The sequence below is a fragment of the Pleurodeles waltl genome, chromosome 12 (assembly GCF_031143425.1).
Source record: "Pleurodeles waltl isolate 20211129_DDA chromosome 12, aPleWal1.hap1.20221129, whole genome shotgun sequence".
Taxonomy (NCBI): domain Eukaryota; kingdom Metazoa; phylum Chordata; class Amphibia; order Caudata; family Salamandridae; genus Pleurodeles; species Pleurodeles waltl.
The window spans coordinates 219,795,354-219,819,078 of record NC_090451.1 but is presented as its reverse complement, the minus strand read 5'-3'; the positions used below and the strand labels follow the sequence as shown (position 1 = coordinate 219,819,078).

Genomic DNA, 23,725 nt, shown 5'->3' with positions numbered 1-23,725 from the left:
TATATATATATATATATATATATATATATATATATTTTTTTATTTTTTTTAGGAAAATGGGGCACAACCGCTTCGTGTACCAACTGGCTGCCAATCATGGATGGACTCACTTCCTACCACCACTGGAACCTATGGAGAGGGCTCCGATCGGACATGTCTTGCTTGAAGCCTAGTAAGCTCCATTTCTACCCTTCCCCCTTCATCAACCATTAAATCTATGAGCCAGCTGTCTGCTTTTTATGTCTCTTCCACCGGTTTTACCTTCACTTTCATTGAAGACCACTGACTTGTTTAAACATTTATGTGTCTCAAATTGTAATTCGATTGTGTTGGAGGCTGTGACAGTCTAATTCCTGACAAGAAGTGCTGCTTACACATAACACTAGCTTTCCGAGTTTCCCCTGAAACCTACCATGTTATTCTGCTTGTGTGAAGCAGAAACTCTACTGTTTAACAATGTGCACGGACAATAATCATTCACTGCCTTCCTATGATTATCAGAAAGCATTTCAAACCATTCCCAAAATATGTAAAATCACACAGAGCAAATCCAAAGAGCAGAGGATTCAAATTCACTTTTCTGTTAACACCTACAACTCAAAGAAGTGGTATAAACGAAGACAATACCTCTGTGAACTACAATTATAAGTGAAAACATACATTGCTTTACTATGTTGTAGGGATGGTATCAAAGACATGGCCAGAAAAAATGAAGCAACAGAATCTACAAAGTCTGACATCAACCCTATCACAAATCCACCCACAGTGTTTTCTGATTTTGTGAAAGGGATTATAGAATACCAAGAGGCAGCTTCCACGTTGCAGCAGGGGGCTACTTTAAAACATTTCAGCTTGCTCTGGATCTAGCTGACTGAACCCAAACCCCCTCCAAGACAGGCTCTTAACAGTAAGTGATAATAACTGTACCACAACACACAGGAGGATTCAGGATTTACAATTTTGTAATGGAATTTGACCTCCCCTTCCATTAAGGTCTAGAAAACCCTTACATTAGAATGCAACTTCCTGCTTTAAGATAATGGTTGAACTGGGAACTCCCAGCAGGGAGCTGCAGGGTACAGGGGTCACACGTTTACCTTGAGACAGCAGAGGAAGAAGTCTCCAGCAAGACCGCTTTCCTTGCAGTGTGACAGAAGGTCCACTAGGCATTCCACCATCCACTGATCTGACGAAACCTTCTGATACAGAGCCTCATCTTCATCCCTACAAAAGAGAACAAAAACCTCTTGTTACAGTACAGCTCAGCACACAATAGGCCATGCTGCACCGCTACACACATACAGCAGTTACAGCCCATCTGGTGGTAAAGAAGAGGAATAGCAAGAAAAAACGAACTACTCATTATATTAGCACAGGCAAGCGCCAAACTCACTGCTGCTTTAGATGTATGAACTGAATCAGAGACCACTTTTATGTTTCTTTCTCCCTAAACTAAGCCCACAAATCGACACAGTGTCTTACAATCTGTAGGTCACTATATACTCCTTGTAGCTTCCTATCAAAAGGATTGCACCCCAGAATCAAGGTACTGACAAACTGTGGGGATGCACAACAAGGAGCACAAGGATTCACAACGCCTACCTGGAATCATTGAAGTTAAAAAATATATATATGAGCCCCTTTTTGAAAACTATTATACCCGCAACCTGTGCCTGCATGTATGTATGTGTATGGTATTTCTATAGAGTAAACTTGGCCGAAAAGCAGCAGAGAAATGTATATGGTCTAGGACAAGCAGAAAGTCAACGACTACTAGGAGAGGAATCTGTGTTGTGTATAGTTAAAACATTGTGATTTAGTGTTATTTGAAGCCGTGAGTCTTCAATTCTTTCCTTGGAGCAGAAGTCAGGGGGTGGAGGTGTTCCGATGGATATTGGGGCGCTGTTCCATATCTTTGGTGCTTATACAGAAAAGGCTTGCTATCTTGAGTTTTCTTGTTTACACTTAGTCTGTATTCCTGGCTGCGGGTGTGCAGAGAACCACCAGAAATGGTCAGCGAGGGTGTTGGTTCCGTTGGCTCTGTAAATGATGATTCAGGTCATTCTGAAGATGGTGTAGGCTGCAAGGGGAGCCAATTGTGTTCCATCAGAATGGGTGTGAAGTAATCATATTCTTTCAGGCCCTGGATGAGACATGCTGTGGTTTGTAGGATGCCCTTAAGGGGTGCCAGTGGAGGCCAAGGATTAGGGCATTAGCACCATCTAGATGCAAGTATATAAGGGCTTGAACAGCAGTTCTGAAGTCGCTTTCTGGAAGAAATGGTCTAGCCTTCCTTAAAAGAGAGAGCTTGTACCTGGCCGTCTGCTTTTTTGACAATTTGTTCCTTGGGGATGAGCTTGGTGTCAAGGGTGAATCAACGTGACTGGGCATTTGGTGAAAATTGGGATTTAAAGACTACAAGGTTCAAGTCATTAAACCATGTTTGTCCCATATTTTGTTTGTTGTTCTTAGCAAATAACAGGAATTCGGTCTTGTTTGGGTTGAGCTTCTGGTAGATGCTGGACATCCATGTCTGACTGATGAGTTCGATGTCTGAAGCAGAAGAGACTTTCAATTAGAATTGTGTATCATCAGCATGTTGATGAATCTTGATGAGATTATCCATACGTAGGGCACCAAGAGGCTCCATGTAAAGGTTGGAGATGACAGGAGACAGTATGGAACCGTGTGGGACTCCTAAGGTGATGGGCTCTATTGTGATTTGGAGGTGCCCATGTGGACATACTAGTTTCAGTTGGACCAGATTTGTGGCTTGATTCTGGAGTGAAATACCTCAATCAAGAGCTTCAAAGGGGCCGTTTGGTGCACAGATTGTCATCGAGATCACAGTTTTCATAAAGCATTACAGGGAGTGCAGAATTATTAGGCAAGTTGTATTTTTGAGGATTCATTTTATTATTGAACAACAACCATGTTCTCAATGAACCCAAAAAACTCATTAATATCAAAGCTGAATATTTTTGGAAGTAGTTTTTAGTTTGTTTTTAGTTTTAGCTATGTTAGGGGGATATCTGTGTGTGCAGGTGACTATTACTGTGCATAATTATTAGGCAACTTAACAAAAAACAAATATATACCCATTTCAATTATTTATTATTACCAGTGAAACCAATATAACATCTCAACATTCACAAATATACATTTCTGACATTCAAAAACAAAACAAAAACAAATCAGTGACCAATATAGCCACCTTTCTTTGCAAGGACACTCAAAAGCCTGCCATTCATGGATTCTGTCAGTGTTTTGATCTGTTCACCATCAACATTGCGTGCAGCAGCAACCACAGCCTCCCAGACACTGTTCAGAGAGGTGTACTGTTTTCCCTCCTTGTAAATCTCACATTTGATGATGGACCACAGGTTCTCAATGGGGTTCAGATCAGGTGAACAAGGAGGCCATGTCATTAGATTTCCTTCTTTTATACCCTTTCTTGCCAGCCACGCTGTGGAGTACTTGGACGCGTGTGATGGAGCATTGTTCTGCATGAAAATCATGTTTTTCTTGAAGGATGCAGACTTCTTCCTGTACCACTGCTTGAAGAAGGTGTCTTCCAGGAACTGGCAGTAGGACTGGGAGTTGAGCTTGACTCCATCCTCAACCCGAAAAGGCCCCACAAGCTCATCTTTGATGATACCAGCCCAAACCAGTACTCCACCTCCACCTTGCTGGCGTCTGAGTCGGACTGGAGCTCTCTGCCCTTTACCAATCCAGCCACGGGCCCATCCATCTGGCCCATCAAGACTCACTCTCATTTCATCAGTCCATAAAACCTTAGAAAAATCAGTCTTGAGATATTTCTTGGCCCAGTCTTGACGTTTCAGCTTGTGTGTCTTGTTCAGTGGTGGTCGTCTTTCAGCCTTTCTTACCTTGGCCATGTCTCTGAGTATTGCACACCTTGTGCTTTTGGGCACTCCAGTGATGTTGCAGCTCTGAAATATGGCCAAACTGGTGGAAAGTGGCATCGTGGCAGCTGCACGCTTGACTTTTCTCAGTTCATGGGCAGTTATTTTGTGCCTTGGTTTTTCCACACGCTTCTTGCGACCCTGTTGACTATTTTGAATGCAACGCTTGATTGTTCGATGATCACACTTCAGAAGCTTTGCAATTTTAAGAGTGCTGCATCCCTCTGCAAGATATCTCACTATTTTTGACTTTTCTGAGCCTGTCAAGTCCTTCTTTTGACCCATTTTGCCAAAGGAAAGGAAGTTGCCTAATAATTATGCACACCTGATATAGGGTGTTGATGTCATTAGACCACACCCCTTCTCATTACAGAGATGCACATCACCTAATATGCTTAATTGGTAGTAGGCTTTCGAGCCTATACAGCTTGGAGTAAGACAACATGCATAAAGAGGATGATGTGGTCAAAATACTCATTTGCCTAATAATTCTGCACTCCCTGTATAAAGCAGCTAATTTACCTCATCTGTGCACTTTCTTATTGGGTGGTACGAACACTGAAGCAAGAGATAGGTAAGAACCAAAGCTGCTCCTAGCAGGTCTAGTTAAAAAATAAGTGCAGCATTCTAGACTGCCGAAAGAGTACAAGATGATCTAAGTGGGATATGTAAGGAAGGATTTATTATAGTTATCTGTAAAAAGTTCAAGCTTGCTCATTTGCAGAAATGTAGGTATCAGGGTTATACAGAAAAATATGGATTCAAAATTTGGGTAAGATGCACATTTTGTGGAAAAGAATCAGTGCATTGTTCAGTATCCTTGGCAACAGCTACTCAAAATTGCTACTGTGTGCACAAATTCGGGATAAATCTGTATCTTAACAGGGCTAACTCACTTAAAGTTCGGGACAAATAGCAAATGGGATTCGGAAATTAACCATAAATCAGAATCTCACACTGTATGGTTAGCAATTCCTAGATGTACTAGTGGGGAGAAATGCTTGGTTCCTGCCAAGCTTGTCGAAGGCTAAGGAAGCAGTCCAACAGCAAGCCCAATTTGATACCTTTGTTATTGCAGGGTAACTAAGAATCGGTTGCAGTACACTTGTTTGGACCAACTGCAACTTGCCAATATTAATTAGTAGTCATCAATGAGCATTGAAGATTTCCAGAGGTGAATGCTGTTTCCAGGACATGGGGAATGATATAGATCCTGCCCAGAAGAATATATTCTGTACATTCAGAAAGTCTGAGACCTTCATTTAATGCAAAAACAGTTTAAGGGCCTTGTCTGTTACCTGGGTTGCCATCTCAGAAGGATCAAACTTTTCTGGACTTAGCCAAACAGTATTTTGTAGCGTTTTGTGGCTACTCTGAGGAAAGCCATGCAAATTGATAAATTAAGTCAAAAGCTGATTTCTCAGGTACTCAGTCAAACACTGATGGACTATCAACACATATCCCATAGAACAAGTGGAAAATTATGGCACCAGTGGATAATTACGTCCTAACTGTTCTTTGTGAGAAAAAGAAGAACCCAAATTCCACAAGGAGAATCCCTGCACATCATCATCCTCATCATCATATACTGAGATTCCAGGTAGGAACTGGTGGAGTTCTAGGTAGAATAACTCTTTGTAAGGCCTTCCATAAAAGCTTTTATGACAGGTATTCTAAACAGAGAATTATGCTGTTTGTTTTGAAGGTAAGCTGATATTGGTGTTAAATTAATTGTAATAGGTGAATACGCTAGATTAGCTTTTTGTAAGTGTAGCAAATAAACAATATCCTGTACTGATGCTTTAAGTGGATCAATGTTTTTATGTTGACAGTAATATACAAAACGTTTCCATTTAGCTGCATAGCATTGTCTAGTTGTAGGTTTGCGTGCTTCTCTTAGAATGTCCATACATTCTAATGGGAGCTGCAAATATCCAAATTCTATGACTTCAGGAGCCAAATCGCCAGGTTGAGCACACTGGGATTGGGTTGCCTGATTTGACCTTTGTTCTGAGTTAATAAGTCTAACAATCTGAGGTATTTAACTGGTACCTTTTAATACAAATTGGGAAAAACAAGTTGGCATGAGGGAAGGAGACAGCATGCCTATCTCTCTAGTGCTTGATAAGCAATGTGGATGGAAATTAGGCAAAAAAACATGTAAAAACAGAGCATTAACATTTGAGGTAAAAAGAGGAAACAAACCGATACCTATTTAGTGGCTGATTTGTACAAAGTGAAACCAGAAAATCTGAGATTAATTCCTGCCAAATTGTGTGACCTTAGACACATATTTTATTTCAGCAATATCCATTTTGTTCATAATTGCATATGAAAACAGCTTCAAATAGGTTATTTCAGCATACAATCATATTGACTTTGCTTTAATAGACAGTAATGTTGTTCTCTGTGTAAGAATGGGAGCTGCATGCTTAGCTCCACTCACAAACGGCATTGTTATGGGGGTGTAGGAGAAATGGTTCTGAGACGATGTTTAACAACTTACTTTTAATCAGTGCCTCTCAGTGCAGTGGTATAATGTGAGGTATTAATGCCAACGCTTTCAAGTGTTAAAGTACAGGTTACTTGCCTTTGGCGGCGAAATATCTGGTGGAGACATATTCTAGTTGCAGACTCCTTACCTTAGAATTTTCCCCCAGGCGTCAGACTGGATCCAGAGATTTTTCTTCGAGCAATACCCTTGCGTGTTGGTAGGTGGCGTCGGTCGACTCCGCATATGATGTCAGGAGTAGTACATAGACACCGCCCTCGTGCAGTGACGTCAGTTTCTTTTAACGACTTTCCACGCCAGAGCGCAGAGCCAGCAAGAACACTGAGTTTGGTGCGCCAAAGCTAAGGACCTGAAAGGGGGGAATCCCTGTCCCTAGAAATCAGTTCGCAAGCGGGGAGGATGGGTGTGCGGTAAGGAATCTGCAAAGAGGACATGTCTCTACCAGATATTTTGTTGCCGAAGGTAAGTAACTTGTATATCTGATTGAGACTTCTAGTTGCAGATTCCTTACCTTAGAATAGATACCCAAGCAATGCCATCCTCGTGGTGGACTGCAAACTAAAATCATACTAGAAAGTCCTGCAGGACTGAACAACCAAAGTAGCCGTCCCGACGGACCTGACTGTCCAGGCAGTAATGCTTAGCAAACGTGTGCAGGGATGCCCACGTAGATGCCTGACAGATATCCAGGACAGGAACTCCACATGCTATCGCAGTGGATGCAGCAGTGGCCCTGGTAGAATGAGCCTGCAAGCCGACAGGAGGTTGCTTTTTTTCCAAAGCGTCGCACATTTTGATGTAAAGAAGCACCCATCGAGAGATGATACGCTTCCGCACCGCCTTCCCTTTCTTCGCACCCACATAGCCAACAAAGAGTTGATCGTCCACCCGGAAGTCTTTAGTACGATTGGGATAGAACGCCAACACTCTTTTTGGGTCTAGACGATGGAGTCCCTCCTCCTCACAGGAAGGATGTCGGGGTGCGTAGAAGGTAGGCAAAGTGATGGACTGGCCTACATGAAATGGTGTAACCACCTTAGGAAGGAAGGAAGCTCTAGTGCGTAACACCACTTTGTCAGGGTGCACAGACAAGTATGGAGGCTTTGAAAAAAGGGCCTGAAGCTCACTCACCCTGCGAGCAGAGGTGATGGCGATGAGAAAGACAGTTTTGAATGTGAGGAGCCGTAAGGGACAATTAGTTGTCTTCAGAAAAATACTCAAGAGTTGGCTCTTTCCTTCATAACCACCATATTCAAACGACTATGGACTGCATATGCCTATGTTGATAAATATTTTTTTTCAGATTATGTGTATATTTCTAGTTATATATAGTTCTTTAGAAAATATGTATTGCTACTATGTCATAACAATAAAATACACACACTCTTTAAACCTGTTTGACTAAGTATATTTTACCCATGGTTCTAATTATGTATTGTATGTGCATATGTGTGTGTATTCATGTGTGTATGTGTCTGTGTGTGTGTGTGTTGTTTCTGTGCTTGGCATGTTCTTGGGTCATTGCATGGCTCCTGGGTGGGTTGTTATACTAGATATCTATGAATTCCTGCTCTCATCTCATCACACTTATCTACCCATCATCATATGTCATGTCTCTATCAAACTATCCTCCATTCTCACTCTGACCCATCCCAAATTCTTTCTACTACTTTCATCTCCTAAATAACTCCGCCTAAGCTCTTTTCTCCACTTCCACATCTAACTCACCAAACCTCACTCTCCTACCATGACCTCCCACACAACCCTACTAAATTCTCCTGCATTTATCTCACCCTGCTACTATGCTCTCCCTAACCCTTCCACATACTCTTTCCTCCTCCATCCCCCTTTACTCATCCCAAGCCTTTCGGTTGAGTAAATTAAGGATATACTCCCAATTAACACTTCTGGATTTCTTTCCTCCTCCACCCCTCCATTACTCCAGTCAATCTAACTAACAAACTCTCATATCCACGGCTCAAATTAACTCATAATAATACTAAAACTGTACTCATTATTTCCCGATACTAATCCATCACTAATTCTTGTTGGGTTCCAGAGTAGCGTGCTACTCACCGAAAAGCGCTTCAACGCCTCGTCGGGGTAGTAAGCGCTATATAAATATGATAACAATACAATACAATCATTGCAGAGTGAAGTACGTCAACAGAAGAAAAGGAAAATAAAAGCACACACCAACAAGAGCAGACGAGACATGCCACCACACCTTTGTCGAGAAGATCTAGTACTGTAAATGGTTTCTACACGGATGTTATCTAGACCCATATATATCATGATTGTTATCCATGGCTCTAGGTTCACAACAAGGAGAAAGGGCCACTCGCCGACTGAAAATTGTATTTCTTCAGCATGCTCAGTTTTACCCAATGTACGGTATCCTCTGAAAGAAAACATGCAGACGTGGAAGAAATCCCAAGTGTGAGAAATGCCTCACAATGACTTCACCCCTAACACTTCCCTAATTTCATCTCACCTGCCATTCAAAACCCCAAGTCTCTTGCCCTCCCTACAATGTTAGGCCCATAGTAAAAGTGTGTTCGCCAAATTCGGTGTGTGTCAGTTCTCAGTGAGGCAATACCGGGAATACTGAAAGGGCTGGGTATAGTGACTGTCCATTGGAAACAGACCTCTTTTTAAATGTCAAATCATTGTCCATCAAGTATTTCTTTTGGTAATTCGGGCCAGAAAACGTTTACAGCGTTTCAATTATACATATTTCATTCTGCATACAGTTAAATATTTAACTCACTAGCAAATCGCAGAGTTTGGTCTAAGCCATAAGTAATCAATTTCACATATTTCATTCCACATACAATTAAATATTTAGATAAACAGCAAATAGCAGAGCTGGGTCGAATTCTAGCTAGATAATTATACATATTTCATTTTGCTTATTTAGTCCGTTAGCAAAAAGCAGAAGTTGGTTTAAGCCACAAGTAATCAATTATACATTATTCATTTGCATATAATTAAATATTTTGTCTGAAAGCAAACAGCAGAGTGGGTCTAAACCCTATGTAGCGAATCAATCCAGTTGTCAAATAACCTCCATGTTCGGTCAAACCTACGGCATAAGCCTAGTAGAGCATAATACGTCTTTTCCAAACAGAAGATTTTTCTCATCTTTAAATCCATTCCCCAAAAGTAGGATTTTCTGTAGATCTCCATTTTTTGGCAAAGAAAGAACTAATATGAATTACATTTATCACGTATTGGCTTCTGTTGGAATGTGTTGCTGAGAGAACTGTGTTATTTCTTCTAAAATGGTGTAAATCAGGGACAAAAATACTTTGCCTTCGTACATTCCCGAAATATATGTTAACAGTCACCTACTGCCCTCCTGCAGGTATCATTTGCTTTTGAAAAGATTTTTTAATTTTTATGGGGGCTCATCGTGTAATTAACCTCTCTGCTGCCTTCTTTTTAACATCTAAATTCCAGACCCATTCACTGCAATGTGCTTTACGCTCTGCTAGTCAATTTCCGCTTCACATTCCCATAGTCAGAACATGCTCTTATGCGGACTTGGCTGTCTCAGTGGCAGCGGTGGGTGAATGGAATAATTTTCCTAATGAGTTGCACCACTTCTTTCCCTTACATTTCAGAAATTACTAAAAACTCTACTTAAAAAAACATTTAAGTAAATACATGAAGCCTTAGTGTACGAGTGTTCCGGATTTATAAATGACCGTCAGCTTGGCGGTCATTTATAAAGCACTGTAAGGAACTGCCGTCACGGCGATCCCTGTCAATGCATTTTCCTTTGGTGCAGGGCTCCGTCAACACGATGGTGCCTTGCACCAAACTGTTTTCACTTTTTTAATTTTCAAAATGACAATCTCAAAACGGGATTTTTATTTTGAAAATAAAAAAGGTAAAGCCGTGGAAGTCATCTTCTATGACGAGGGGGGCATTCTTTTTCTTTTTTTACTGTCCCTCACCCCTATGGTTAGCCTAGTGGTGATGGACAATAAAAAACGGCTATACAGGGAGTGCAGAATTATTAGGCAAGTTGTATTTTTGAGGATTAATTTTATTATTGAACAACAACCATGTTCTCAATGAACCCAAAAAACTCATTAATATCAAAGCTGAATATTTTTGGAAGTAGTTTTTAGTTTGTTTTTAGTTTTAGCTATGTTAGGGGGATATCTGTGTGTGCAGGTGACTATTACTGTGCATAATTATTAGGCAACTTAACAAAAAAAAAATATATACCCATTTCAATTATTTATTATTACCAGTGAAACCAATATAACATCTCAACATTCACAAATATACATTTCTGACATTCAAAAACAAAACAAAAACAAATCAGTGACCAATATAGCCACCTTTCTTTGCAAGGACACTCAAAAGCCTGCCATCCATGGATTCTGTCAGTGTTTTGATCTGTTCACCATCAACATTGCGTGCAGCAGCAACCACAGCCTCCCAGACACTGTTCAGAGAGGTGTACTGTTTTCCCTCCTTGTAAATCTCACATTTGATGATGGACCACAGGTTCTCAATGGGGTTCAGATCAGGTGAACAAGGAGGCCATGTCATTAGATTTCCTTCTTTTATACCCTTTCTTGCCAGCCACGCTGTGGAGTACTTGGACGCGTGTGATGGAGCATTGTCCTGCATGAAAATCATGTTTTTCTTGAAGGATGCAGACTTCTTCCTGTACCACTGCTTGAAGAAGGTGTCTTCCAGGAACTGGCAGTAGGACTGGGAGTTGAGCTTGACTCCATCCTCAACCCGAAAAGGCCCCACAAGCTCATCTTTGATGATACCAGCCCAAACCAGTACTCCACCTCCACCTTGCTGGCGTCTGAGTCGGACTGGAGCTCTCTGCCCTTTACCAATCCAGCCACGGGCCCATCCATCTGGCCCATCAAGACTCACTCTCATTTCATCAGTCCATAAAACCTTAGAAAAATCAGTCTTGAGATATTTATTGGCCCAGTCTTGACGTTTCAGCTTGTGTGTCTTGTTCAGTGGTGGTCGTCTTTCAGCCTTTCTTACCTTGGCCATGTCTCTGAGTATTGCACACCTTGTGCTTTTGGGCACTCCAGTGATGTTGCAGCTCTGAAATATGGCCAAACTGGTGGCAAGTGGCATCGTGGCAGCTGCACGCTTGACTTTTCTCAGTTCATGGGCAGTTATTTTGCGCCTTGGTTTTTCCACACGCTTCTTGCGACCCTGTTGACTATTTTGAATGAAACGCTTGATTGTTCGATGATCACGCTTCAGAAGCTTTGCAATTTTAAGAGTGCTGCATCCCTCTGCAAGATATCTCACTATTTTTGACTTTTCGGAGCCTGTCAAGTCCTTCTTTTGACCCATTTTGCCAAAGGAAAGGAAGTTGCCTAATAATTATGCACACCTGATATAGGGTGTTGATGTCATTAGACCACACCCCTTCTCATTACAGAGATGCACATCACCTAATATGCTTAATTGGTAGTAGGCTTTCGAGCCTATACAGCTTGGAGTAAGACAACATGCATAAAGAGGATGATGTGGTCAAAATACTCATTTGCCTAATAATTCCGCACTCCCTGTATGTCCGCCCATGCTAATTTGGCCGACGGACATATAGCCAATTTTTCTACGACATTTATTCCATCAAAGGGGTCTAACCATGGTGGAGACAGGGTAGCCTCCGCCATGGTTACACCTATGATCCTCCCACATAGAAATCTGATGGGAAGGCCATTATCTTGGTGGTAAGGATGCTCAATCGCCGTTGCGATGTAGTATCCTTTCTGCTAAGATATAAATCAGCCTCTAATTGTTATTTCCTAATTCAGAAAAACGAATTAAAGGGGTTTTAACATCGCAGTTACAAAACACCAGTGAAAGTGTCATCCTATAATACGGCTACCACACCAGAAGCAGATATGCAACAACAATCTAGGATAAATAACAAAAGTACATAATCCATAAGAATCATTGACAAAACCTAATATTTGTCTGTGGACAGTGAGTAGCTTCCTGTATTAAACACATTAAACTCAAACACACACTGACATGCACACACACAGACACAGTAGTAGTAATGGGGGAGGTGGGGCAATGTACTGGTAAATGGAGTGAATGAAAGGTGAAGGAGTGCATTTCTGAAACCTTATTTCAATCCTTCAGGGAATATTTGTGTCTTCAAGATTGTAAAATATTTTGCCGATCCTGGGCGAAGATGCAAGCCCCCATCGGCGGATTGGTGTGAGGAACTCCCACGATTCTTTCACAACAAAGTCCAAGACATACAAAATAGTATTCCTACAGTTTTTAACTTAGATGCAATTGTGGTTCAGGCCAAAAGGCTATGCAATCTCTTGTGGCCTCCCCTAGTTTAGCACTAGCTCTCTGGAAGATTCTAGGACAGAGATCTTAAATCTTAAGTCAGGCTCTCCTATTTATCCCGGTTCCCCTACTATTTTGGCTCTAGGTGTGGATATTATCAATCCTATCCTGAATGCGGTACTGAATAAATCTCTTATCACTGCAACTGTGCCCTCACATTGGAAGAGAGCCAACATTGTACCTTTATCAAAAAAGCACAGTGTGGATCTGGATGTTCCAGGCAATTGTAGCCCAATTTCCCTTCTTCCTGCGCCTTCCAAGTTAGTTGAAAAATTTGTCAATCATCAGCTCTCATGTTACATAGAGGTCAATGGGCTTCTTCATCTGAGCCAATCTGGATTCAGACCTAGGCATACCACTGAGACTGCCTTGGTGAGGTCTCGGATCTCATAAGAAGTACCATTGATGCAGGCAGTAGGTTAGTCCTGATATTAGTGAACCTGTCTGCAGCATCCAACATAGTCCCACATGCCAGGCTGCTTGCACGTTTCCTTGAGATTGGCAGTAGAGGTAATGCCTGGAAATGGCTGAGGTCTTTTCTCAAGGACAGGAGTCAAGAAGATTGGTTACCTCCCCACTTTTCTGCCAGCCGAAGGGTGTCAGTCTGAGTCCCTAAGGGTTCTGCACTTAGCCCCACTATGTTTAATATCTTTATGCTCCCCTAGCTAAGGGGGTGGAATCATTTGAAGCTAAGACTATTGGTGGTGGCAGTTGTGTGTGAGAGAGAACAGCAGATCACAAGTTGCTTTCCTAGCAGTAGTTCACTACCTCTCCAATGATAGAATGAACAGTATCAGCAAAGGGCTAGAGTAAAAATAAATAGTGAGATGAGGCAACTGTTGCATTCAAGATCATCGCAAACCCTGCCCACCACAGATCCCACTCGTGCTCCAACTCCTCTTCACCCTATTCATAGACTTTCCCCTTTGCTGGTTTTGCCTTCCAGACCCTATTCATCAACTCTTGTACTGTCTCTGCATCACAAAGCAAACACTGACAATTCCACAATCACTAGGACTGTCAATGGAGCAATACTTTATGTAGACCATGAGCAATTTATAATTATAAAAGGTCAGCAAATGGTCACTGAGATGCCTATTGTACTGAAAGGTCAAAAGATGGTCAACAAGGAGGCATCAATTGTTAGGATTAATTATGAGTGAGATGATCACTGTGACGGTGATGGGACAGTCACCAACTGACCACACAAATAGGCAGTTTGAGAAACAGTCCCTAAACCAATGTGGTCACTAACATGAATGCCCAGTTTAGACACCACTCGATTCTAAACAATGCGCAGCAGCTAAAACAGACATATAAGAATGAGACATGAAAATGTGCCACAAACTAAATTGGGATGATCTGATTGTCAAATTAGTATTTCAGAACATTTTCTGATCCTTTACAAATTTTGGAAATGACCCTTGTGGGATATACAGACTGAGGAGTCACCTGGTTTCAGTACAACATATCTTACAGCAAAACTCATTTTCATATTTACTTATTGGTGTTTAACGTTGCCCTCAAATTACTTATCAGCAGTACACAGCAATTTCAATTTAGAGTGAGGGAACTGATTGTGTTTTGATCAATGAAGGACAATTTTTACAGCATTCATATCCTATAGACGATGACATACATCAGAGTCTAAGGCCTTCTAAGGTGATTCAGCTGCTGTCTCTTGGTAAATGGAATTACCTCACTCTGAACCAACTGAATTAGATGGTTTAAAAGCTAGACTATACTGCTCGAGGAAGGAGACACTATGCTTCTGGTTTTAACCTAGGGAAGCTTGATCCTTGTGAGGTAGTCAGAAGCCCCTCAATAGTGTTCCTAATGTACTGTCTGCCCTGAAATCTGATTTTTCCTTGGACAACAGCTGGTGCAAGGCTACCAGGGCCCAAGTGATGTGGTAGAAGTCAGTCTAAGGATTATGTAAGCAGCTGAGGTCTTGGCCATGTGGATTTTCTGTACTTTCAATAATTAATAATAAATGTTGTATGTGTAGGCAGCATGTAATTAGTTCTGACACGGTTATGGCCATGGGGACCTGCGCAATTCTGTGGGGTAGAGTTGGAAAGTTGCAAATTACTCCCAAGAAACCCTATACCCACACCTCTTCCATTTGCAATTGATAGAACATACTACTGGAGACTGTGGTGACTTGCAGAACAAAGTCCAGCTTGTCTTTGCTCAAATGATTTTAGCTCCCCACTATTTGGGCTGTTGGGAGCACAATAATTATGTCCAGCTGATTTGAACGAAAGTGAGTTCTGTGGGGCCTTGAATCCAGATCTGCATCATGGATACCTCAAGGACCTTGGAGGTATGTTACATGTAGGCAAATGTCATCAACATGCATGTATGCAGCATCTCAAGCTATGGGATCTGATGGATAAAAAAAGGGGCTACTAGATCTTGGATTAGACCTTTGTTGAATATGAGCATGATGCAAATGCTGATTTTCTAATCTTCCTTGTTGTATAAATATTGCCCCAAGACCATACTTTCAGTCATGGGTTTAGCTTATACAATCCTCACCAACCTAAAACTGGCTTGTGAAGTATCCAAATAAAAATTTCCTGGGAACACTCAAAGGACCAAATAAAACATACTCATTGCTTCAAGAAGGCTTACATACTTGTGTGGAATGAGCAGCAACAATTTTAACAACTGTAGATTGGAATGAAAAAACATCTAGATATTCTAACAGAAAGTTACAATTCTGTTAAAGACACAGAAGCAAGGATTAGGCTGTTCTTTCTACACCTTTTTATTACCAGCAGCCATTTTGTCATTAAGTAAACAAGATAACATAACAAAAACTTCATTTCCCATGAAACCCTGGGAAAAAGAACAATGGGTGGGTCAAGGAGCTCTTTGATTTTCTTGAGTTTTCTTGGAATCTTGTTTCACAGATAAAATAAACCTATAAGTCCCGGCAACACTTTTTAATAACTAGGGGCTACAAAGTACATTAAAGAACAAGCATTTGCAGTGCAATGGGTCTCGCAGTTACTCGAGTTAAAGCTATTAGCTATTAGCGTTGTAAGCTCCTAGCCAGACTTTTCTTGCCACATAAACTGAAAAGTAAAACAGTTTCACATAAGGGAGCCGATGGCCGCCATGAGCGCAAAGCAAACACACAAAAGGAAACAAAAGTTCGCTCGCAGTGAAACGTATCGGCAAAGGGACAAATTATCCATGTAACCGATAAAAGTGCAATTATCCATGTAATCGGCAAAAGTACAAATGTCTATGTAACAGGGTCGATGTCATGCAAAGCGCTCTACTACTGCCCAGAGAGATCGCGCTGCCTACGAAATAAAGAGAAAATGTAGTCCAGAAACCATACGGAAAACGTGGAGCCTCGTGTGTTTTCAGTAGTTGGCCGGTACGCGCATGACGTATGCATGCCTTTCACTAATTAAATCAAGCTAATTTTTAAAAGGCAAGCCCACGAACCAACCAAACTTATGGGCTTGACATGGGCGTGGTTAAAATCCCACTGAGAGATTACACCAGGGACAGAGCTCTTTGTGCTCGTCCCTATAAAGGAACGTCCCTGGAGATTATTTCTCCACCCACATCAATTTAGGTCATGTTTCAGCCAGCTTTTGAATCACCTCTTGGGTCATCTGGCTACACTTTGTCCTGCTAGCTCCCGAATTTCATGAGGATAAACATTTTCTCTACATTTTTTTGGGTATCAATAGGGGCCCAAATAATGATATTTGTAGTCTACAAAATAAACACAGTCAAACCATTCTACTTCAAGGTCCGCTGAAAACACAGAGAGAAGTATATCACTTTCACCAGCACATTAATGTCTATACAAGGAAAACCAGTCTTCGCATGGGTTGCAGAAGTGCTCATCAGTCACTACGGCAGCAGCACAGCTCCCAGTAATATGAGCACAGCACTCATACATGGCAGCTGTCAATCGAGTCACACACAGCTCACATTAGAGCCCAGGGCTGCCACCGAAACTGCAGCACAGCTCTACAAATACAAGCACATTTACCATGCAGAGAACAGTAACTTATTAGAAGAGCTGCGGAAAGCTGCTCTCTGCTCACAATGCCATGGGAGTACAGTCAGTAGTATTTGATACAAATCAGTAAGAACAGCAAGAATAGCAGCAGTTTTTGTGTTTCGTATAGCTATGATGCACGCAAAGCACCAAAAGAACCCGTTACACAGTCTCACATGTGCGGTTTGTACTAATAAACTAAGGGAGTGAGTATAATTGTGATAAGTGATACATTTGTAATAACAAACCCTACCTCACAAAAGCAGTGGTTCCCCAAGGATCACCAGCTCACCTTTGCTTTTCAACATCTACATGATATCATTACCAGAACTGATCAATGGTTTTCATCTCACACGCTACAACCATGCAGATGACACACAAATACTACTTAAATTAGAATGCCCCAAAACATTGAAAACTCACTAATTTTCAATTGCCTCAGAGCCGTTGATCAGTGGATGACTTGGAGCCATCTCAAACTAAATGCTTCCAAAATAGAAATACTCATATGTGGTGACTGGAAAAATGATGACCCACTGCGCGCTTGGCCTGACGATCTCGGACCACCTCCTCAATTATCCAAGGAAGTTAAAAACATTAGATTCACCATGGACTCCAAGTTAACAATGAATGCCCAAGTGGACAAATTAGCACAAACAAGTTTTATCACCTTGAAGACTCTACGACGCATCTTCCCCCACCTCAGATTTCCACACAAGGTGCAGGCTACTATTTTGCTTGTACTATCCGAACTGAATTATGCCAATGGCCTCTACCATGGATCATCTCTATCTATTATGAAAAAACTACAACGTATTCAGAACTCTGCAGCCAGACTACTATTACATGTAAAGCCACAAGCCCACATCTCCCCTGCCTTGAGAGTACCACACTAGTTACCCGTTGCCAGAAGATGCACTTTCAAGCTGCTTTGTATCACCCACAAAGCTATACATGGAACAGGACCCCTTTTTATCAGAAACAAAATAACCAAATACATTCAACAACGAAACCTCCGCTCAAGATTGGCACCCCGCCATAGAACACCACCATACAAGAAAAAGACTATAGGTGGTACATCCTTCTCCGTTGAAGCAGCCAAACTATGGAATTCATTACCCCCAACTATAATATCCACAGATAACTATCTTGTCTTCAGAAGACTACTCAAGAATTGGCTCTTTCCTTCATAACCACCATATTCAAACAGCTATGGACTGCATATGCCTGTGCTGATAAATATTTGTTATCTGATTATGTGTATATTCTAGTTATATATAGTTCTTTAGAAAATATGTATCACTACTATGTCATAACAATAAACTACACACATACTCTTTAACCCCTTTAGTGCGGGGGTCGGCCACTGGCCGGCGCCCGCACTTCCTCCCTGGTGCGCATCACGACCAGTGGCCGACACCAGTTAGGGGGTTCGAAAATCCTTGGGTGCGTTATTTTTTTAAAGCCCTGGGAGACACGGAAGCTCTTCCGTGTCTCCCCCTGTCCCCCACCCGCCCCTTTGTGACATCAGCGCTCCGCAAGGCGCGCTGACGTCACAGTGTTGTTTTCCCCATAGGAGCAGGAAGCGGCCGTAGGGCTGCTTCCTGCTGCGATGGGGAAAACGGCCCCAAACGGCCTTCCCCACGTTAGGGAAGGCCTCGTATGAAAGGGGAGGCCCTCCCCTTTCATACGAGGCCTTCCTGAACGCGTTTCCTGGTCCTCGATCACAGCTCGAGGGCCTGGAAACGCCACTAGACACCAGGGATCTCACTTGGGGGGGAGGGGCTCTGCCCCCCTCGGAAAATGGGCCAGCTCCCCCAGCCCTCCTCCCCCCGGCCATATTTTTTAATTTCAAGTTTGGGGCCCCCTTGGGGGGGTGTGATTGCGGCACCCCCAGGGGCGATTTTTTTTTTCTAAATATAGAAATTGATAGGGGGGGGGGGGGGGGGGGGGAGGGGAGGGGTGTCGCCCGTGGGCAGGGCGACCCCCTGTGGGGGCAATTCTATTTTTTTGGTAGTTATAGGATTTCCCTGGGGGCCATTTTGGCCCCCAAGGAAACCCTACAACTACCAAAAAAAATACCGATCTGTCTATCTATCTATCTATCTATAGATCACTTTTGTCAGTGCATGTGTGGTTTCCCTGGGGGCTGCGATCAGCCCTCAGAAAAACCAGACCCACATATAAAAGTTATATATATATATATATATATATATATATATATATATATATGCAAAGAAAAGATAAATATAATACTCGCACACTCGGATTTCAGGAACAAAAAAAGATCAGTTTAATCTACACAACGCGTTTCGACTGACACAGCAGCCTTGGTCACGTGACCAAGGCTGCTGTGTCAGTCGAAACGCGTTGTGTAGATTAAACTGATCTTTTTTTGTTCCTGAAATCCGAGTGTGCGAGTATTATATTTATCTTTTCTTTGCTTAACTAATTACTGGCTTGCTCGTGCCGGTTCTCGCACCACCCCTTTGGGCTGATTGAGATCATACTTCGAGTATTTTTGTAGTTATATATATATATATATATATATATATTTTTTTGTTTTGTTTTTTTGCCACCAGTTGTCTTCCAGTTGCAGCTTGCGTCTTCAAAGCAGTGCACATACTTCAACTGACGCATTTCAACTGTCGCTTTTAGGCAGCAATAAAAAAAGTCAAGTAAGTCTTGTGATTATGTTTCTGCTACAAAAGGATCAGACTTTTGTCTAGTGGCAGTTTTAGTGCCATAAAGAAGCGCAGAAGGTTTATATGACTACTGCAAAGAGCAAATCTGTATTTTATGTAAATAGCGGAGTACATTAGTAAAGTCAGCCACTACCTGCGCTATAATGCGAATGAAATTGATATGCAGGGTGGGGGGTGGCTATGGAGAGATGAAGAGCACGTTTGTTTGGTGGTAATGAGGGAATCCGAGGAGGAGGACATGGGAGTGGGATTGGACTGGGCGCAGGAGGTGCTAAAGACTGTGACGAATGGTATGTGACAAGGTGTTTGAGTGTCTTGAAAGAACGTGCTGATTGAGGGAAGAAGCACAGGTAAGGTGGCCTCTACTGTAGCAAGTATCACACACAAACACACCAGCAATTTTGTGACTGTCTATGTAGGCTAGTGTTTTAGAGCAACAGTTTAGCCAATAGCCGAGATGGCATCTTGATGGATGAATGCTGCTGACGTCACTCGGATTATAGAGGACAGCTCTGACACAGGATCAGAGAGTGAGACAGCATCTGAGGGATAGGACAATGGCGCAGACTCTGGGAGTGATTTTTCAGTTGGAGGAGTCCCATTGGATAACTCCTTCCAGTAAATGGTGAGGGAGGTGATGAGGGCAGTCCTGTTGTCCCTTCGCAAGCACAGTCTGTGCAACAGGGCAATAGTGGGTTATCCCAACCCAGAGAGCAGGTGAATGCGGGGGCAAGCACAGAGAGGGTGCTCTCTTGGGAACTCCCCAATTTAGTTCAGCCCCAAATTCCACTGCCCAAATTGTATTGTGGAGACATCAAAATTATCTATCACAAAACAAACTGGTTTTGTAAGGCACGCACCTCTGTTTTTGGTCCTGGGTTCGGCGGCTATATAGGGAAACATACTAAACCCAAACATTTCTGGAAACTAGGCATCTGGGGGAGTCCACAGAGGTGTGACTTGTGTGGATTCCCCAAAGTTCTCTTACCCAGAATACCCTGCAAAGCTGAAATGTTGAATAAAAACTCTATTTTTCTTGCATTTCTGTCACACAAACTACAGGAATATGCTGCGTTCCACAAAATTCCTACCACCCAGTGATTCCTCACCTGTCCTGATAAAAACACTACCCCACTTGAGTGCCTATACCTAGTGCCTGCGTAAGGAATGGATCACCCCAGGGTCAACAGTTACCTCATGTAAGTACCAACATTGATTGTTGTGTGATCTATTCCCGTCGCGGGCACTAGGCCTACCCACACAAGTGAGGTACCATTTTTATCAGGAGACTTGGGGGAATGCTGGGTGGAAGGACATTTGTGGCTCCTCTCTGATTCCAGAATTTTATATCACCGAGATTTGAGGAAAAAGTGTTTTTTTAGCCAAATTATGAGGTTTGCAAAGGATTCTGGGTAACAGAACCTGGTCAGAGCCCCACAAGTCACCCCATCTTGGATTCCCCTAGGTGTCTAGTTTTCAAAACTGTGCAGGTTTGCTAGGTTTCCCTAGGTGTCAGCTAAGCTAGAGGCCAAAATCCACAGCTAGGCACTTTGCAAAAAACAGCTCTGTTTTCTTTGTGAAAATGTGATGTGTCCACGTTGAGTTTTGGGGCATTTCCTGTCGCGGGTGCTAGGCCTACCCACACAAGTGAGGTACCATTTTTATCAGGAGACTTGGGGGAATGCTGGGTGGAAGGACATTTGTGGCTCCTCTCTGATTCCAAAACTTTCTGTCACCGAAATCTGAGGAAAAAGTGTTTTTTTGGCCACATTTTGAGGTTTGCAAAGGATTCTGGGTAACAGAACCTGATCAGAGCCCCACAAGTCACCCCCCATCTTGGATTCCCCTAGGTGTCTAGTTTTCAAAACTGTGCAGGTTTTCTAGGTTTCCCTAGGTGCCGGCTGAGGTAGAGGCCAAAATCCACAGCTAGGCACTTTGCAAAAAACACATCAGATTTCAATGTTAAAATGTGATGTGTCCATGTTGCCTTTCCTGTTGCAAGCATTAGGCCTACCCACACAAGTGAGGTACCATTTTTATCGGGAGACTTGCGGGAACACAGAATAGCACAACAAGTGTTATTGCTTGCCCCTTGTCTTTCTCTACATTTTTTCCTTCCAAATGTAAGACAGTGTGTAAAAAAGACATCTATTTGAGAAATGGCCTGTAATTCACATGCTAGTATGGGCACCCCGGAGTTCAGAGATGGGCATATAACCACTGCTGCTCAATACCTTATCTTATGCCCATTTTGGAAATACAAAGGTTTTCTTGATACCTAATTTTCACTCTTTATATTTCAGCAAATGAATTGCTGTATACCCGGTATAGAATGAAAACCCATTGCAAGGTACAACTCATTTATTGGCTCTGGGTACCTGGGGATCTTGATGAACCTCCAAGACCTATATATCCCTGCAACCAGAAGAGTCCAGCACACTTAACGGTATATTGCTTTAAAAAATCTGACATTGCAGAAACGTTACAGAGCAAAACGCTGAGAAAAATGGCTGGGTTTTTTTCAGCTCAATTTCAATATTTTTTTTTCAGCTGTTATTTTCTGTAGGAAAACTTTGTAGGATCTACACAAATGATCCCTTCCTGAAGTCAGAATTTTGTCTACTTTTCAGAAATACTTAGCTTTCCGGGATCAAGTGTTGGTTTCACACCCATTCATGTCACTAACTTGAAGGAGGATGAAAGCACCAAAAATAGTGAAAATGAAGTATGTCCCAGTAAAATGCCAAAAAGGTGTTGAAAAATGTGGTTTTCCGATTCAACTCTGCCTGTTCCTGCAAGCTGGGAAGATGGTGATTTTAGCACCGCAAACCCTTTGTTGGTGCCATTTTCAGGGTAAAAACCACAAACCTTCTTCTGCAGCCCTTTTTTCCAATTGTTTTGAAAAAAACAATATTTTATGTCTATTTTGGCTATTTTCTTGGTCTCCTCCAGGGGAACCCAGAAACTCTGGGTACCTTTAGAATCCCTAGGATGTTGGAAAAAAAGGACGCAAATTTGGCGTGGATAGCTTATGTGGACAAAAAGTTATGAAGGCCTAAGCGCGAACTACCCCAAATAGCCAAAAAAGGGCTCAGCACTGGGGCGGCAGCAGCTAAGAGGTTAAACCTGTTTAGCTAATGTATATTTACTCACAGTTTAAATATGTATATGTATGTATATATATATGTGTGTGTGTGTATATGTGGGTTATTCTATGCTTAACTTGTTCATAGGTAATTGCATAGCTCCTAGATAAGTAGTTATATTAGATACTTAGGAATCCCTGCTCTCATTTTATATCACACTGGTCAAATGTTTATTATCATAGGTATGTGGCTATTCAAAAATTGAGTAAAGCTAAATAAATGTTAGAAAAGTACATTTATTAATTATCTTCAAATATTACAAATCTTGAAAGTCTGTGTTTATACAATACTACTCTTCTTCTCATATGAAACCCATTATTATATTTCTTGGACATATATACCCTTGCTATGTACTTACATATCTATTTATTTATTACTCTAGTCCTACTGTACTAGAGAAAAAAATATATCTATAAATAAAATTCAAATGATAAATCTGAAAAAAATATATATTAATAATAATAATAAAGAATACATAAAATAAAAATAATGATAAAAATGTGTGTGTGTATATATCGATATAAGTATAATATTATTAATAAAAAATATTATATTTTCACTCTCTTGTGAGCTTTACTTTGTCTACCCATCACCATGTCATGTCTCTATCAATCTATCCTCCATTCCCACTCTGACTCATCCCAAATCCATTCTACTACTTTCATCTCCTAAATAACCCTGCCTAAGCTCTTCCCTCCTCTTCCACATCTAACTCACCCAAACCTCTGTTTACTACCATGATCTTGCAAACAACCCTACTAAATTCTCCCTCATATATCTCTACTTTAACTCATCCAAAACCTCTCCTGCTACTATGATCTCCCTAACCCTTTCCACAGACTCTCCCCTCCTCCACCCCCCCCTTTACTCACCCCAGGCCTAAATCCTATTACTATAAACTCCCAATTAACACTTCTGGATTCTTCCCTTCTCCACCCCTCCATTACTCCAGTCAATCCAACTAACAAACTCACAAATCCGCTGCTCAAATTAATTATTAATAATACTAAAACTGTACTCATATTTCCCTA

At 41.7% G+C, this 23,725-nt stretch overlaps 1 protein-coding gene across 2 annotated transcripts in view; it reads right to left on the bottom strand.

The window, feature by feature from the left end:
- The window catches only part of TANGO6 (transport and golgi organization 6 homolog), a 515,068-nt gene that overhangs the window by 264,767 nt on the left and 226,576 nt on the right, over positions 1 to 23,725 (bottom strand). For both annotated transcript variants that reach the window (XM_069217099.1, XM_069217100.1), the window contains exon 10: positions 1,098 to 1,224. In XM_069217099.1, the coding sequence (XP_069073200.1) occupies positions 1,098 to 1,224 (127 nt within the window). The remainder of the gene's footprint in view (positions 1 to 1,097; positions 1,225 to 23,725) is intronic.